We start from the raw sequence: 15,807 nt of genomic DNA on the forward strand, positions 1-15,807 counted from the left end.
CCTCTGGCCCAGCAGTCCCTTTGGGGACCTAAGCTTTCTTCCCTACCACTTGCAGGGCCCCTTTTGACTTTCCTGTCAGTGATCTATGCATTTTTCAATTCTCCTTCCTGCTGTGTTCCACTCTCTTCTCTTCGAATAGGTTCATTCCTAGGGGAAATGTATCTATGACTAACATAGTGCCCCTAGCCTTGTGGGGTAGATGTTGTTTCTGCCTTCAAGGTTAAGGACCAATTAGAAATATAATCCATTCAAACACTCATTGTCATAACCTACTTTGGGTTGCTTTAGTGAAGCCCAATAGACTGGCAGTTTATAAACAACAAAAGCTTATTCCTCACAATAGATCAAGGTGCTGGCACCGTCAGGTGAGGGCTCTCCTCTGTCAGACTTCTGGTTGTGTCCTCACACACTGAAGGGGAAGGGGGAGAAGTAATCTTACTTATAAGAGCACTCACCTCTTGACCTAATCACTTCCCAAAGGCCGCACCTCCTAATATAGTCCCTGTGCCTCAGGATTTCAACATATGAATTAGGGAAACATTTAGAGCATAGCACTCACCAGCCATTTCTTAAACCCCTCCTTTATGCAGAGAACATAATTCCAGGTACAAGACAGTTCATGGGTAGTAAAAGACTTCCTTTCATTTAGAGCCAAAATGGTGTGGTGCACACTGAAAATACTATGCAGATTTGAAGAAACGAATACATCAGAATTAGCTGATAGTTTAGATACTCTTAAAATAGGTATATGCTATTCCTGAAGCCATCATAAAATGAGGTTTTTTTCCTAAGCAGCTTTGGTTTACCCTTTGGTGTAAGTGTTATCAGCAGAACTGTAACTTATAATAATATTTTTTTAAGCTTTACTTATTTTTTGCATAGAATAGATGGAATGTAGGCCAGAGGTGGGGGTGGGGGGTGAGAGGATTCACCAGAGACAGAGTAGGGAGCACAGCAGGCGGATTTACTGAAATGCTCTACTAAGGAGACCATCAGGTGAGACAGGAGAGGTCTGCTGTGCCAATAGGATTAGCTCCCTGGCCTAGGATTGAACTCAGGCCTTAACAGTGATAGCGCTGAGACTTATTAACCCTTGGCCACCAGGGAAGCCCTAATAATAATATTTTGAACATGTGAAGATATTTCTAAAACCTGAAGAAAGCTGAATTTCTAATAATTTCCATAATTGCTTAGTTTTTAAACTTGGGTAAAACAGTGATTGTAGGTGATTTTCTATAGTACAGTAGAAAAAGTAGAGTTTTCAAGGACATGTAATATTCTGTTAAATTGGGCATCTTTGCCTTTCCTCATTATTTTGCCAAGATTTTTGTGGCAGGAGCAGAGGGACAATGACTGCAGTGCTGAGAATCCCAGAACATCCACTGCACTGGAAAAATGGTTGTGTGTGTGTGTCAAACTATCTCATTCTCTCCTCTCATGGTGGACAGCATTCCAACAAGAGCAACAAGCCTCGCTGTTTTCTGGTCTGAATGTCTAAAAACATTTGATAACAATTGAGGGGTGGCTTCCATGATGGCACCATTGAAAAATCACGAGAGATGTTGATGATTTCTAAACATAATCTGCCTGTTCTGAATTTCATGTACTCAGAAAAGCAGTTGGCAGTATGTAGGAAAGGAATTCTGAAAACCTGTCCTTTCTCTCAGTCACTGGTAGGATTTTGCTTTATAAACTTGTAGGCTATGATAGGGTCATCATCTCACTTGTTCATTTCTGAGTCCAACTTTGATCTTGGAGGAGGCCTCTGAGAAACCACTGAGGTAGACTATTTCAGTCTTATCAGGCAGAAAAGGGATGATCATTTAACTACTTCTACCTAGTCTAAGCCCTAAGAATTAACCAAACTCCTGAAAGTGTTTTAGGAGTAAACGTGGAGTTAAACAGATTTTAGTCGGTCCTCAGGGCACTTGTCTGTGTTTAGCTGTTCAGTGAGGCCTTTGATACAGTGGCAAGTGACTGGCACGAAAACTTAACTCATTCTCCACCTCTTCCAAGGTCGAGGGGTGTAGTTCTAATCTACAGCTAGCGAAGACAGCCCTCCCAATGCAGCATCTTTAAAGTTTACCCTACTTTTGACAAAATTCCCTCTCTAAAATGACGTCCTAGGTAATACAGAAAAACAGATTTGACTTGGTTTGGTTTGTTTGGATCACTCTTGTGTAAACCAACACTTTGAAAACTCTTACTACTGTGCTTTCTCAAAATCACATGTGAAACAGGCAGCTTTCAAATTTCTTAGCTTTACATTCTTAATAAGGAAATTGAGGCATCAGAAGTAATTTTTCCAGAGTTGTTCATTCACCAAACAAAGGTAGAAGAGAAAGCTGCAAACACCAAACAGGAAGCAACAGCTGTGTGCACTAATTCATTCATTTGGGAAAAGGAATTGGAGGCATCTATGAAAGGACTGGTTATGCAAAACTGCCCTTTCTGGTTGGTCCGCAAACGGCACAGAACTTAGTCAGAAGCACAAAGCTTTCAGGATTGCCACTGTCTGCAGTGAGCATTCCCTAGCTGGTGGTTTGGTTGCTTGTTATATTCCTTCGCTTTTAAAATTTTTGAAAATGCACCTAAAGTTGACTATTACTCAGACCTATTATAGAGTTCCTTAAGGAAGGATTTTTTAAAAGCCATAGATTTAATTTGCAGATATGCCACTGAATAAGAAATATATTTACCAGAAAGTTTTAGGCCTTTGATAAGGCAATGTGGAATGTATAACAATATGTTTTTGGCTGTTTTGTCATTTTTGGAAACAAAATTCTCCTGTCTCCAACCACTGGTGTTTGTTACCATGTGTATTTTTCTGGAAGAAGCATCACCTGCAGGATTTTAAAATGTTCTATCACCTGCAGGATTTTAAAATGTTTTATCACCTGCACGATTTCAAAATGTTTTAGAGCCTTTAGGAAGCAAACCCAACAATAAAGAAATTTGGAAAAACGACTTAGCTAATTAAAAATGTCAGATGATCTGACTTTCAAGAACTTTTCGTTGGTTTTAGATGGAAGCTCTGTGTTTAAGTGCTTTGCTTTCTCTGGCATGTGACTTGAGATAAGTTCCAAGAACTATCCACTAGTTACTGGGTTTGCAGAAAGAAATATGCTCCCTGTTAATGGGCTGTCTTCTCTCTATTCCTCCCCCATCCCTCTTCTTATTTCAGTGGTGCTTCATGCCCCACCTCCAACCAAGATCAAACGGGAGCTGCACAGCCCCTCATCTGAGCTGTCCTCCTGCAGCCATGAGCAGGCTCTTGGTGCTAACTATGGAGAAAAGTGCCTCTACAACTACTGGTAAGTGTAGATGGAGAAAGATTGGCCAGAAAGTAGCTGTTGAGCTGTTTCAAGTGTTTATTATTCAGCAGACACCCAGGGGAGCACACACACCCCCGTCCTCCATGGCAATGGAATTTGCTAGGTGTGGGCCAGTCCAATGGGGCCTTTATGTTGCCTGAGAAACGCCAAACTGTTAAAGCAGCTCTGTAGGGAACTGAGTCCAGAGGGAACCAAGCCCTCCTGAGGAAAAGAGCCTTGAAGACTGGGGTATTTGATCTGTGGCTTCAAGGGAGGGAATATATACTTCTTCATGTCTATCATATGTTAATGTGAACTTTAAGCACCAAAGAAATAATCTTCAAATCAGAATATATGAAAAAGTCCAATGCCGGTGCCCTTTACTTAAGAATATCCAGGACCAGGAATGAAGCTTTAATTTTAAATCATTCTTTGCTCTAGAAGATAAACATAGATTTTCCTGAAAGGGGGAGGAGGAGAAGAGTTGTTAATTCAAGTGATGTTACAGCAGAAATTTATCCTCAACAAAGGTTCTGACTAATTCCTGGGAACCCTGGAATACTTGGGAGAGGAGGCTAGAGGACTCCTCTGACATAAATTCCCCCCTCATCCATCCACCCTCCACACACGTATATGGAGAATTCTTTTAGAAGGGGGAAAAAAGGAAACCGGAAGCTGTGGCTAAAATTATCTTTGAGAAGAATCACTAGAAGTGTTAAACAAGTCCCTGTGACGCAGTGTGTTTGTCACTTTTCAGAGGTACAAATATTCCCTCGGGGCTGCCAGCACTTTTTAACTATGTTAATGCTGTCATTTCCTGGCAACCCTGGGCTGTCAACCTAGTGTTCTGCTGGACCTGGTGACCAAGGTAATGGCTTCCTCGAAGCTTAATGGTTCCTTTTCTCTTTCTGTTTACAGTGCCTATGATAGGAAGCCTCCCTCTGGGTTCAAGCCATTAACCCCTCCTACCACTCCCCTGTCACCCACCCATCAGAATTCCCTATTTCCCCCACCTCAGGCAACCCTGCCCACCTCGGCACATGCCCCTGCAACAGGCCCTGTCCAGGCGGTGGGCCCTGCCGCCGCCCCTCATTCGCTTCCAGAACCTGGACCACAGCAGCAAACCTTTGCGGTCCCCCGGCCACCACATCAGCCCCTGCAGATGCCAAAGATGATGTCTGAAAACCAGTATCCATCAGAACAGAGGTGGGTGCTGACCTGGACTTCTTTCACTACCGCTTCTCCTCACTGGGAGAGGGGAAGCACTTAGTCATATTTACCAGGTACCTATAAAGTTTTCATTCCATTGAGGCATCTTGTGAGGTAAGACTAATAATAAAATGAATATGACCTTTTTATATAGCGCCCTGTTCCCGAGGTACTACAAGCCATTCATAGACATTACAACATCCTAATGAAGTAGGTAAGGGAAGATCATTAGCACCCTCATTAGAGGGCTGGAGGAAGGGAGTCTTGCCCAGGCTACATCGGCTGTCGGCCCTCACTGAGGGCAGGTTTCCTGGCTCCTCATTGGTTACTGCCTGTGAGAATCAAAACTTGGTTTATAGTACCCATAATTACTTTATTAACATTGTACTTACATATTAGGGAAGATTGCTGAGTTATGGAGGTATTTACTCATCTGATTTTAACACAGGTTTTTTTTTGTTTTGTTTTGTTTTTTATTTTAACACAGTTTAACAGTAGATTAGCTGAGGATCTTATTTATAATTATCTCCTTTTAAGCTAGAAATATCATAGTTCTACATTCCTAATAAGGAAATTGTGGCATCAGGAATTACTTATCCAGAGTCCTTCATTCATTAACAAACTAAGGTAGAAAGGGAACTGACTATGCAAATACCAAACTTAACCTTTAAGGTCCCAGCCTAAGAGTCCATTATCTGTGGATGCTTGTGGCTCTGGGGGCCTGTCTTTTTTTTCTCAAACCTCTTTAGGCTGAGGCGATTATGTAGGTGGCTAGTTGTCAGTGATGTGGCCAAAGGCTGCAAGATGGTGGATAATGTGTTTCTCTTTCTTCCTTTGCATCAGGTGGGTGTGGGGATGAAAGGGTAGAAGAAGGGAACATGTACCATCCCCAGCTTGGTCCAATTCAGATGCCTGCCAGTATTAACTCAGAGGCCACTTTCTTTATTTCTGGAAGAAATGCAGAACAAAACTAAGCATTCTTTTTTTTTTTTAATAATAAATTTTATTTTTATATTCCCCATACAATTGCAACCCCCCCATTCTGATCCCAATCCCTCCCCTCCCGCCCCCCACCCCCCCAAAAGTGTCTCTGTTTCATAGTTTTTTGTTGATTCTGATTTTCACTTTCTTATAGTTATTCATTTTCCTGGTCCCTTATTTAAGTTTTCTAGATTCCTGCTATGAGTGAGACCATCCGGTATTTTTCTTTTTCTTTTTGGCTTATTTCGCTGAGCATGATCCCTTCCAGCGCCATCCATGTTGCTGCAAATTGCATGTGTTTATCTTTTTTGAATGCTGAGTAATATTCCATGGTGTATATGTACCACATCTTCTTGATCCAGTCATCTATTTTTGGGCATTTGGGCTGTTTCCAAAGCTTAGCTATTGTAAATAGTGCTGCTATAAACATAGGGGTGCAGGTGCCCTTTGGAATTGATGTTTCTGTGTCCTTTGGGTAAATACCTAGGAGTGGAATTGCTGGATCATATGGAAGATCTATGTTTAGTAGGTCCAGAAATCTCCACACAGCTCTCCATAGTGGTTGGACCAGTTTGCACTCCCACCAACAGTGCAGGAGAGTTCCTTTTTCTCCACACCCTGGCCAACATTTGTTGTTGCTAGTTTTTTTAATATGCGCCATTCTCACTGGTGTAAGATGGTATCTCATGGTAGTTTTGATTTGCATTTCCCTGATTACAAGTGATGTTGAACATTTTTTCATATGCCTGTTGGCCATTTGCATTTCTTCTTCAGAGAAGTTTCTTTTTAGCTCTTCTGCCCATTTTTTGACTGGATTATTTTCTTTGTTGTTGTTGAGTCTCATCAGCTCTTTGCAGATTTTTGTAATCAGTCCTTTATCATTAGTGTTTTGTGCAAAAATGTTCTCCCAGTTGGTGGGGTTTCTCTTTGTTTTTGTTATTGTCTCTTTTGCTGTGCAGAAGCTAAGCATTCTTAACCTAGTTTCTATCCCATTCCGCCTTGCTGTGAATATCACCATCAAGACCTACATGACTTGGCTGGTTAGCATTCTGGTGAGGCCAAGGGCCGCAGACATGGATAGTATATCAGACCCAAGGAGTAGTGCTGAATAGCAGCTGCCCATTGTAGGCCTCTGTTAAGACAAGGAGCTCAGGTGTAGGAGACAGCTTCCACTAAACTTTTGCCAGTTATCACCATGTATTAACTGCCTTGCACTTTTTCAAGAAAATTGAGAAATTTGAGTATGTAAAAAAAAATCCAGGTTTAGGTTTTTTTTTTTTTTTTTTAAGTTGGCAACTAATTAAAATGAAAAACAAAAGCAACACTTTACAGACTAAACAAAACCTCTCTGTGGGCAGAATCACCCTGCAGGCCTGCCAGTTTATGAACTTGGGCCTGGATACCATTTTTACTTCAATAGCTTTTTGGTCTTGTACTTTTAAACAGTATTTTCTAGTCTCCTGTAGGGGTTATTAATTGAGGAGGAGGGTTGAGGTGGGGCATCTATTTGGCATTTGAAATACTTAGCAAACTTTGTCTTTGTTCAGTCATGTGTAAAAGAAAATTACTTCATGTTAAATCTCTTTTATTCATGTTTCCCTGTCAATCCCTGTTTCTTATCCAGGGGGCTTGTGTAAACAGATTGTGTCAACGGTTAACTGAATTGGCGGGGGAAATACCCTAATTCTCTTGGCTGCTATTTGTCTTCCTGCAACCCTAGTCAACTGGGAGTCGTAGTCTCAGTGGTGAAGGAAGCTTGGCTCCCAGCTGTCCAGCCCCCTCCTTGGGATTTATGAGTGTTTCCCTCATGTATCCAAAGGGGAAAGAGGCAGGAGACAGAAAGTAGGTGTTTCTTTTGTGGAGTGATTCATCCACTTTTAAGAATGATGTGTCTAAGATAAAAAGATCGCACACACACTGGGGTGTAATACAGGGATCCTTGAGCAAGTGGGGGTGAAGGGTGAAGTATACTGTTGGTTCCCAGATCTGTAAAATAAAAACAACACTGGGGTACCTAGGCGTCTGTACTAGAGCACCGTAGTCTCTAAGTTAAGAGTATACACTAGTCCTCTGGAGTTGGAAATCAATAGGTATTAAAAATGCAGATTCCTTGCTCTGACTTAGGGATTGTGTTGGTGGTTCTGGGCCGGGGTCTGGATGTAGCATTGTCACACTTGGAGAAATCATAATCCAGCTCTCTTCCAACCCATTTTTTTTTTAAAAGCATCAAGTAGCCAGTACTATAGAGTTTTGTTCTTATTCCCCTTGTCTGTTATAAACGAGGGTAGCCATGTAATAGATGTGTGATGCAAATACATTAAATATATGACAAGTGATTTTACTTGTACTGAATAGCATCCAGAAAATGAGACAAACTAAATTCTGTGGTCTGATTTTATGAAAGTCGTAGCAATCAGTCATGTATGATAACAAGCTTAATCATCACATATTTAATAACTTGTATGCTTGTCTTAAAGTGTAGATAACTTCTGTCAGTAAGTTGTCAAAAGTTGTTCTTTATCTCTATCAAAGTTGATCTTTGTACACTGCTTTTTATTAAAATTGGAGGGAATATTCCTTCAAAACTAACCTTATAAAATATATAGTATTTTGCAAGATGCAAAGAAATACAGACTTTTTTGAGCCTTTTAACAGTTCTGTGACCAAGACAGAACAAAAAGCCCTATTGTACAGGTTAAAAAAATATCAGGCCCAAGAGCAGCTAAAGAGTTTCTCCCCTAAGGGTTACATAGCCAAATATAAGATTCTACATTTAGCAATTTTAATAACTTAATAACTGTTTGTATTGGTGATGATTTGGTGGGGCAGGGAGATTAACATTCACTGCTATCTACTAAAAGCTGAATAAGTGACCTTAAGATTTTGAACTTGAACTTTACCCATCTTTTTAGTTTTCAAAGTACCAGAACTTATCCACCTCTGAAACTACTAAATTCCCATATGACTTATCTAAACCCAAGTTGTAACATACCTTTTTTGTTTTGCTCACATTGTGCCTTTTCTCTTCAGCTGAATAAAACACCTTTGAGGTTTAAAAATCACGATTTAGATCCTTTCTTTAACCACATTTAGCCCAGTATCTTACTTATCTTCAATGTCAGTTTATAGATAGCGATAATACTTGTCTAGGATTATTCCTTAGACAACTAAAAATATAGTCAAAAGTATATTCAAAGTATTTCATATGATCTTAATATATAATTCTTCACAACTCAGAAATTATTTTTAAAAGATAAACACTGTGTTTGAAAGTTAGTTTATATTTGTGATTTCTGACCCCCAAGGAGGGGGGAAAAAAGCATGTAATTTGGCATGTTCAGACGCATTCCATTTATCCTTAAAAACCAGCTGCTCTTGAAGGCGAACTGTTTTTTGTTTGGCTCCCCCAATCTCTCAGTTTTTTTCTGTGCTGTTTATGATGTTTGTATGTGTTACGTGAAGGAACGTAGAAAAGATTCCTTTGTTATACCCATAGTACCCACCACATGTGTTTTTATCATACCATTATACCATTTCTCATTGCATTTCAAAGTTGAGGGAGTCCCCACAATTCAACTAAAGTGGCTCCACAAAGAAATTTTTCATCGAATAATTTTGGAATGCACTGCCCTCTCACTCACCTGGCATCAAGAAGCAAAAAATTCAAGAAAAGAAAAATTTAAGAAAATACTCCTGGTGGTGGAAAAATCATCTGGCCCCTGATGCTCCCTGCGGGCACCAGTTCTATACTAGGGTATTATGCTGTCGGCAGTGCCCGGAGTCATCAGGAAGGGTCAGCTATGTGGCTGTCTTCTACAAAAACAAATCACCTAACCTGTTTGAGAAAATTCTCTCCCTCACTGGCTATGAGCAAAGCTTCAAACCTTAATGGGATGAGCTTACGTTTCTGGAACTGTGATTTAATAGAAAACTACTCATTCCTTAAAGATGCTGATGATTAAGAGATAACATATTCAAGTTTTTCTCTTATTTCTACTTTCTTACAGTCCCTCACCAGTAAATTACTATTAATTTTTTTCTTCAGATTTTGTTGTTTTTTTAGAGCAGGACAAACTTGACTTGAGTCACTTTTGTAGCCTGGCCTGGAATGAAGTGATGTGTCTGACACATCTCTTCTCCACGCACTCTTGCTAATAGCATATTGTGTATGGAGCATAAATTCACTTTGGGATCTGAAACTGAGTTTCATAGATGCTTAATGGAACCTTCCTTGACAGACTGAATAATGTACTTTAATGGTTGAGTGTGTTTGGTGTTTTTAGTTTTGAATCTTAAAAGAGAGGTCATTTTCAGCATTTTGCCATGTTTGCTTTAGGTGATTGTTACTTTTCATCAAACTAACAAATTTTTACTTCTCCCTAATTTACTGAGAGTTTTTAAAAATGTATGCAGAATTTATCAAATATTCTTGCTTCCCTCTGTTGAGATGATCAAACAAATTTTCTCCTTTAATTTTTTATTGGGGTAAGTTACACTGATATCTGTGAAAACAACCTTGTCACTGTGAAACCCAGTTCATTTGTTGTGTATTTTGTGCTTTGCTAAACTTGTTTGTCAATATAGATTTAGAATTTCTGCATCGGTAATGATTAAGAATAATGTATAATTTTCTTTCTTAATATTGTCCTTGTTGGGTTTTAACATTAAGTCATCAAATGAGGAGAAGGTATTTTTTTTTATATCTTCTAAAATTTTGATGTGAAATTGGAATTCTTCATTCCTTAAATCTGGGAAATTGGTGTTACCGGAAAAACCATTTATCTCGACCTTTTGTCTTTCTTAGTCTTGTCACACATCATTTGTCTTTTAAAGAAATCAGTGCAGATTTGTTCATCCTCTCTATTCGATGTTTTCTATTTCATTGGTGTTTATTGTACTAAAATATTTTATTTCTATTTTCTCTTTTTTTGGTTTATTTCTCTTTTCTTTATACCTTCTTTTGGTTTATTCTGGTTTTCCTTTTCTAATTTCTCTGGTTTTATTTCTGACTTTAAAAAAATAGTATAAGCATATAATCAAAAAGCATTTGTCCTAAACACATTCATTTTGCTTCAGATTACTCACTGTTTATGACTTATCTGAAGTCACTGCCGATAGCATCCTCTTGTATGCCCAACCCCAAATATCCTGGTGTGGATAATTATTTGATCTCCCTACCCATGTCCTGCTTTAGCTTGTATCCCCTGAGTTCTGATTTGTGATACTTAAAAAGTTCAGTTCCAAATGTTTTCTATTATTTCTTTCACTCAAGAAGTTCTTTATATATTTCTACATTCTCAAACATACGGGAGTTTTCTAGTTGCCTGGACTATATATCTTTTATTTAAATGTCAGTGAGAGTGTTTAAAAAACAAGTACAGAAACAGTTGAGGCCAGTGACTCTGGAGTTGCACAAACTAACAAGCTTGGAATTGAGTCCCAGCTCTGCTACTTCCTTTCTGTGTGACCTCAAGCAGGCACTTAACTTCTCTAAGCTGTGTTTTCTTCATCTGAAAATGCAAGGATAGTAGATTTGTACCACAAAGAAACATTGAGTGGATCAAATGCAATCATATTGGCCCAGAGAAGGTACTCAGTAAATGTTAGCTTCTATGACAGCTTTACTGTTTAAAAATCACTTTTCCATTCCATGAAGAAAACCGTACTAAAACGATACATGTATCACAAGTTAAAATTTTAAGTTGTTTCATTGTTTACTATTAAGTGTTAAAACATAAAGTTCCGGGCCTCCCTGGTGGCGCAGCAGTTGAGCGCTGGGTTGCGAAGCTGCCCGCGGCCTCTGCGGCGCCGGTTCGATCCCCGGCTGCTCCCCGGCCACCAGAGGAGGGTCCCACATGGCGCGCAGACCTCTCCTGCCGCCCGCTGCTCCCCTCAGCAGTGTCCTTCGGTCCTTCTGCCTGCTCTGCTCCCCGCTCTGGCTCTGGTGAATTCTCTTGCCCTCCCGTGCTTCTGACTGTACCCAGTGCATGTATAAACAAAAAAAAAACAAACAAACAAATAAATGAATAAATAAATAAAACATGCCTCTATTAAAAAAAAAAGAAAATTAAAAAAAAAAAAACATAAAGTTCCTTTTTATCTCTAATCTTTTCTCTTCATCATCAGACTTATTAGTGTTGTACATACAAAACTAATACTTTCACCATCTAGTATCCTAGTCATCTCTCCTAATTACATCACTATCCTTCCATATTTGGTGTTTCCAAATCAGTCATCTAGGCTTTTAAAGGACATATTTTGTTTCTCATCTTTCAGTGTTTCATAACAGTTTAGATGGGCCAGGTTTGAGCCCAGCTAGCCTGACTGGCCTCACAAGGGCCTGAGAGCTGTGTTGGAGTTCTTTGGCATGCTTTTAGGGATGGTGATAGATTTTGTTTTGGAACAATGTCTGAATCTTGGTATATGACAGGAAAATAAACATTAATGTGAAATTGACTGGCACATTGCCACCCAAAATGAAAATCAGCATTTTTCTCTCTGAGAAGAGAATGGATATTGCATAGGCAGTAGTAAACTCTATTTTGTTATGTCAGTTACTTGTGTGCCATTTTCTCCCAGTTCCTTAAGCCTCTTCCCTTACATTTGCATAGTGTCTGAATTTAGCTTGTGAAAGGTGGGGGAAGAACTGAGGTAGTTGACGGTGGTGGTTGAGGTTAATATATATCGAGAACTTAGCAGTGTGCTGGGCCCTGTTTCAGGCATTATCATATGTAATCTCTACCACAGGCCCTTGGGACACGTATCCTGGTTGTCTTTATTTTACTGACAAGAAAACTGAGGCTCAGAGCAATTACATAACTCACCCAAGGTCACACAGCTAGTAAGTGGTAAAAATTGGCTTTCAGCCCAGAATGTTCTGACTTCACAATCAGAATTTCTTGTCCAGCTATGCTGCTTCTCTACTTTCTGTCATCTTTAACCTTAACAGAAATATTGATATCGGTTTCTTGGTCAATTTTATATATCCCCTCTCAGCTGACCTCCAAACTGTCACTTCACCTGGCACCCATTGCCACAGGGTAGCCATCATCAAATCTATGCTTTTCTCCTTTTTTCCTCCAAGCATTGTGTTTACTCTGTGTGTTGGCAGCAGAAACCGAAAAGGAAATGCAGAAAAAGCATCTAACGGTTTTCATAACGTAAACCAAATGTTGGTAGCGTGGGTGAGCTCTTGGGAGGAGAGGCGCTATATAAATCTGACAAATAAATAAATAACTGGTTCTTTAAATAAACTGGCACTGAAAAAGCCTTAATCTGTAATCTATTGAATTTAGACTCACTCAGTAGTCTGAAGTCTCCTTTTGCTCACCAACTGTGAGTTCACTAGGCCTCAGCTCTGTTGGGATAACAAGTGGGGGACAGGCAGAGGGGAGTTAGCAGGCGAAGAGATTTGTTGGAAGCCCAGCTGCCTCTCCATTGCTAACGATTGTCTGCCTCAGTAAACAAGAGGCATCTTTGTCATAACTGAATTATATATACAGAACATCCTTAGATACTTCAAAAGGATTGTGGAAAGGGGAACACGGGGTTCAAATGAAGGTCAGTGAGTAAAGTTCACAGAATGTCTTTTGAGGACAAGAACTGAATTACTTTTCTAATCTCTGCAAATAAAAGCCATTATTGGCAAGAATCTCTGAGAGACTCTTTCTTCCAAATGTGTTGGTTTTGTGACCTACCCTTAGGATATCCTTTGTCACACCCACTCCCTCAAAACAAACCATGACTGAACCATACCAATTATAGAATCTGTTCTACAGATCCCAGGCCCCTAAGCTTTGCGTACCCTTCAGGTTCCACTGTGGGAAGGGGGTGGGGCTGCTGGCTAGTGCCCACATAGAAGGACTCTTTCCTGAAGAGGCCATACCAGGCCAACTCTAGAGTTTCATTCTGGAAGGTGAGAAGGTGAGCACGGAACGGAAGTGGAGTGAATGGGCCTGCCAGCTGCAAAGGCTCTGGTTACAGAGCTGAGTAGTTTCATCTCAGAGCCATCAAAGGAAGTGGCTGGTGGAGGTCACCTTTGAAGGTGCTGAGATGGTGGTGGAGGGGAAAGGAGAGGGAACATGGAGGATGGGTTCCCTTGTTTACTGTCCATTCCTGCTAGTGTCAGTTTGCGTGCTTGATTACAGTAAGGCCTTAAAATCTTCATATTTTCTGCCCACTTCAGAATTTGCTTTAAAAATTCAGGCTTGCTGTGTGCTGCTGGTGCCTGTTTTCTAAATGTCAAGCCTAAACCCAAGTTTCAAATTTACACTTCTCCAAAGACCATTAAAGGTTTCCTTAAATAACTGCAACCTTGAAAATCTCATTCCCGATGAAGTTCCACTGTAATGTATTCAACACCCCCATGAAACCTTACATAGTTTGTAAAATTTGTATTGGCCCGACAGAGTCTGATGCTGTCGATGTTTGGGATAAAAGGATCAGTATGTCTGAGATAAAAGAATAAAGATATATAAGGTTGTTCAGTGATTTTCATGTTATAAAATGATCTTTATCGCTGCTTTTGGCAAGGTAATAGAGGCACACGGAGACTAAGTGCCATGCTGGCCCCTGATCAGCAGTGTTATCTGCCCCCAAATCTCTTCAGTTTATGATTTTAAATCTTGATGTTCTAGAAATCTGTTGGCCACCTGTTGCCACAGATTGATTCAAATCAAATTCAAATCTTTGACTAAAGCTATTCCTAGGATTGAAGCTAAAATTAAAGAAGTCCTTAATGATAAGATTATGGTGTTGATTTATAAAAATTCATTGAAATTAGGTATAAATCCTTTCCTTTTCTCTGAACTTTGGCTCCTGCTTTCTACTTGAGGACATACATTCACAAAAGCATTGCTTTATACACACAGGTTAGTGCTTGATACATGTTTCATATTGAGACCTGGAAATGGGGGTTACCAGCCTTCTGAAGCCTACCCCAGTAGTCAGTGATTACTGCAATGGCAGAAACCAGGCTTTGTAGACATGTTATTATTTCATCATCCTAGTAGGGTTTTGATAGATAATGCATCCCCTTGTTACATGTGAGGAAATTGAAGCCAAGAAAATGGGCCCTCTCTCACTTCCCTGAAGCGACATCCTGTTAAGACTTCAGACATTCCCTTTTACTAACTGACTTCCCTACAGGCTCAGGACAGTTGGCATACATCTGGATTTCTCCAACAGCTAAAGGGTACTCGTTGATTAAAAACAGTAACAAATGACTTCTTTGTTCTTATAAAATGTTGTATATTTGTTACTAAATTGTGATGAAAAGAGAAAACCAGCTAAAATCATAACCACCCAAAAATGATCAATGTTAATTTTTAGGTGTAAATCCCAAGATTTTATCTGATACCATACTTTTTTTATTCAACCTGCCTATTTATAATACATTCAAATAGTCTTTCTAGGTTCTGACACATTTGCATATTTCATGTTTGATTGTTGCTTTTAACTAAGTGACTGTATCACTTAGGTCCCTTGTTAGACATTTGCACTGATGGCCATCTTTGTAGATAGATCTAATTTTACCTATGATTTCAGTATTTTTTAATGTGCCAGGCATAGAAATTAGCCTCTTCCTGGCCGTTTGGCTAAGATCAAGTACAGAAATTAGCCTACTCATCTTCCAAGTAATCAAGAAAAGCTGTTTCTCTGTGTATACCTATCTAAAATGATTAATAATGGAGTTAATTTTTTTGTTTGTGACCATTAGTATTTCTTCTTTAGTGATTTTTCTACTTATACCCTTTATCCAATTTTTCTATTAGGATGTTTATCTTTGTTGGTTTTTAAAGGCAAAATCTTTTTTTTTTTTTCCAAAAATTTATTCACTCATGCATACAAGAACTGGGGTATAGGTCAGAGGTATAGGGGGTGGTGTGAGAGGATTCACCAGACAGAGCAGGGAACAGAACAGGCAGATCAACCGAAATACACTGCTGAGGGGAACAGCAGGCACCAACAATAATACCATTGCTGTGCTCATTAGAGAATTTTCCCCAGTTTTATTTTTGGTTTTGTTTCTATTTTTTTGATTATAGAAATTTATACAGTAAGGTATAGCCACAGTTACTTCATGGCTTGGCTGTTGGTATGATGCACAGAAACATTTCCCTTCACTCCAAGATTATATCAGTTTTTACACATACTATTATGGTTTTACATTGAAATCTTTAATTCATAATGAAAATTATTTTAGCACATGGTATAAAACTGCGGTTTAACTTTTTCCTGCATTAGATTAAAATTCTAACCTTAACAAATAGTAAAATTTGGAATATACTTGACAGTTTACTAC

The 15,807-nt window shown here is 39.4% G+C and overlaps 1 protein-coding gene across 1 annotated transcript in view; it reads left to right on the forward strand.

Annotated features, from left to right (window-relative positions):
• Window positions 1–15,807, forward strand: part of ETV5 (ETS variant transcription factor 5) — a gene marked incomplete at its 3' end in the record, with an annotated part of 55,991 nt that overhangs the window by 23,427 nt on the left and 16,757 nt on the right. Inside the window, exons 5-6 of the mRNA XM_084231218.1 lie at window positions 3,185–3,314; window positions 4,233–4,520. Of these exons, the coding sequence (XP_084087344.1) occupies window positions 3,185–3,314; window positions 4,233–4,520 (418 nt within the window). The remainder of the gene's footprint in view (window positions 1–3,184; window positions 3,315–4,232; window positions 4,521–15,807) is intronic.

Source organism: Talpa europaea (genome assembly GCF_964194135.1).
Source record: "Talpa europaea genome assembly, chromosome: 4".
Taxonomy (NCBI): Eukaryota; Metazoa; Chordata; class Mammalia; order Eulipotyphla; family Talpidae; genus Talpa; species Talpa europaea.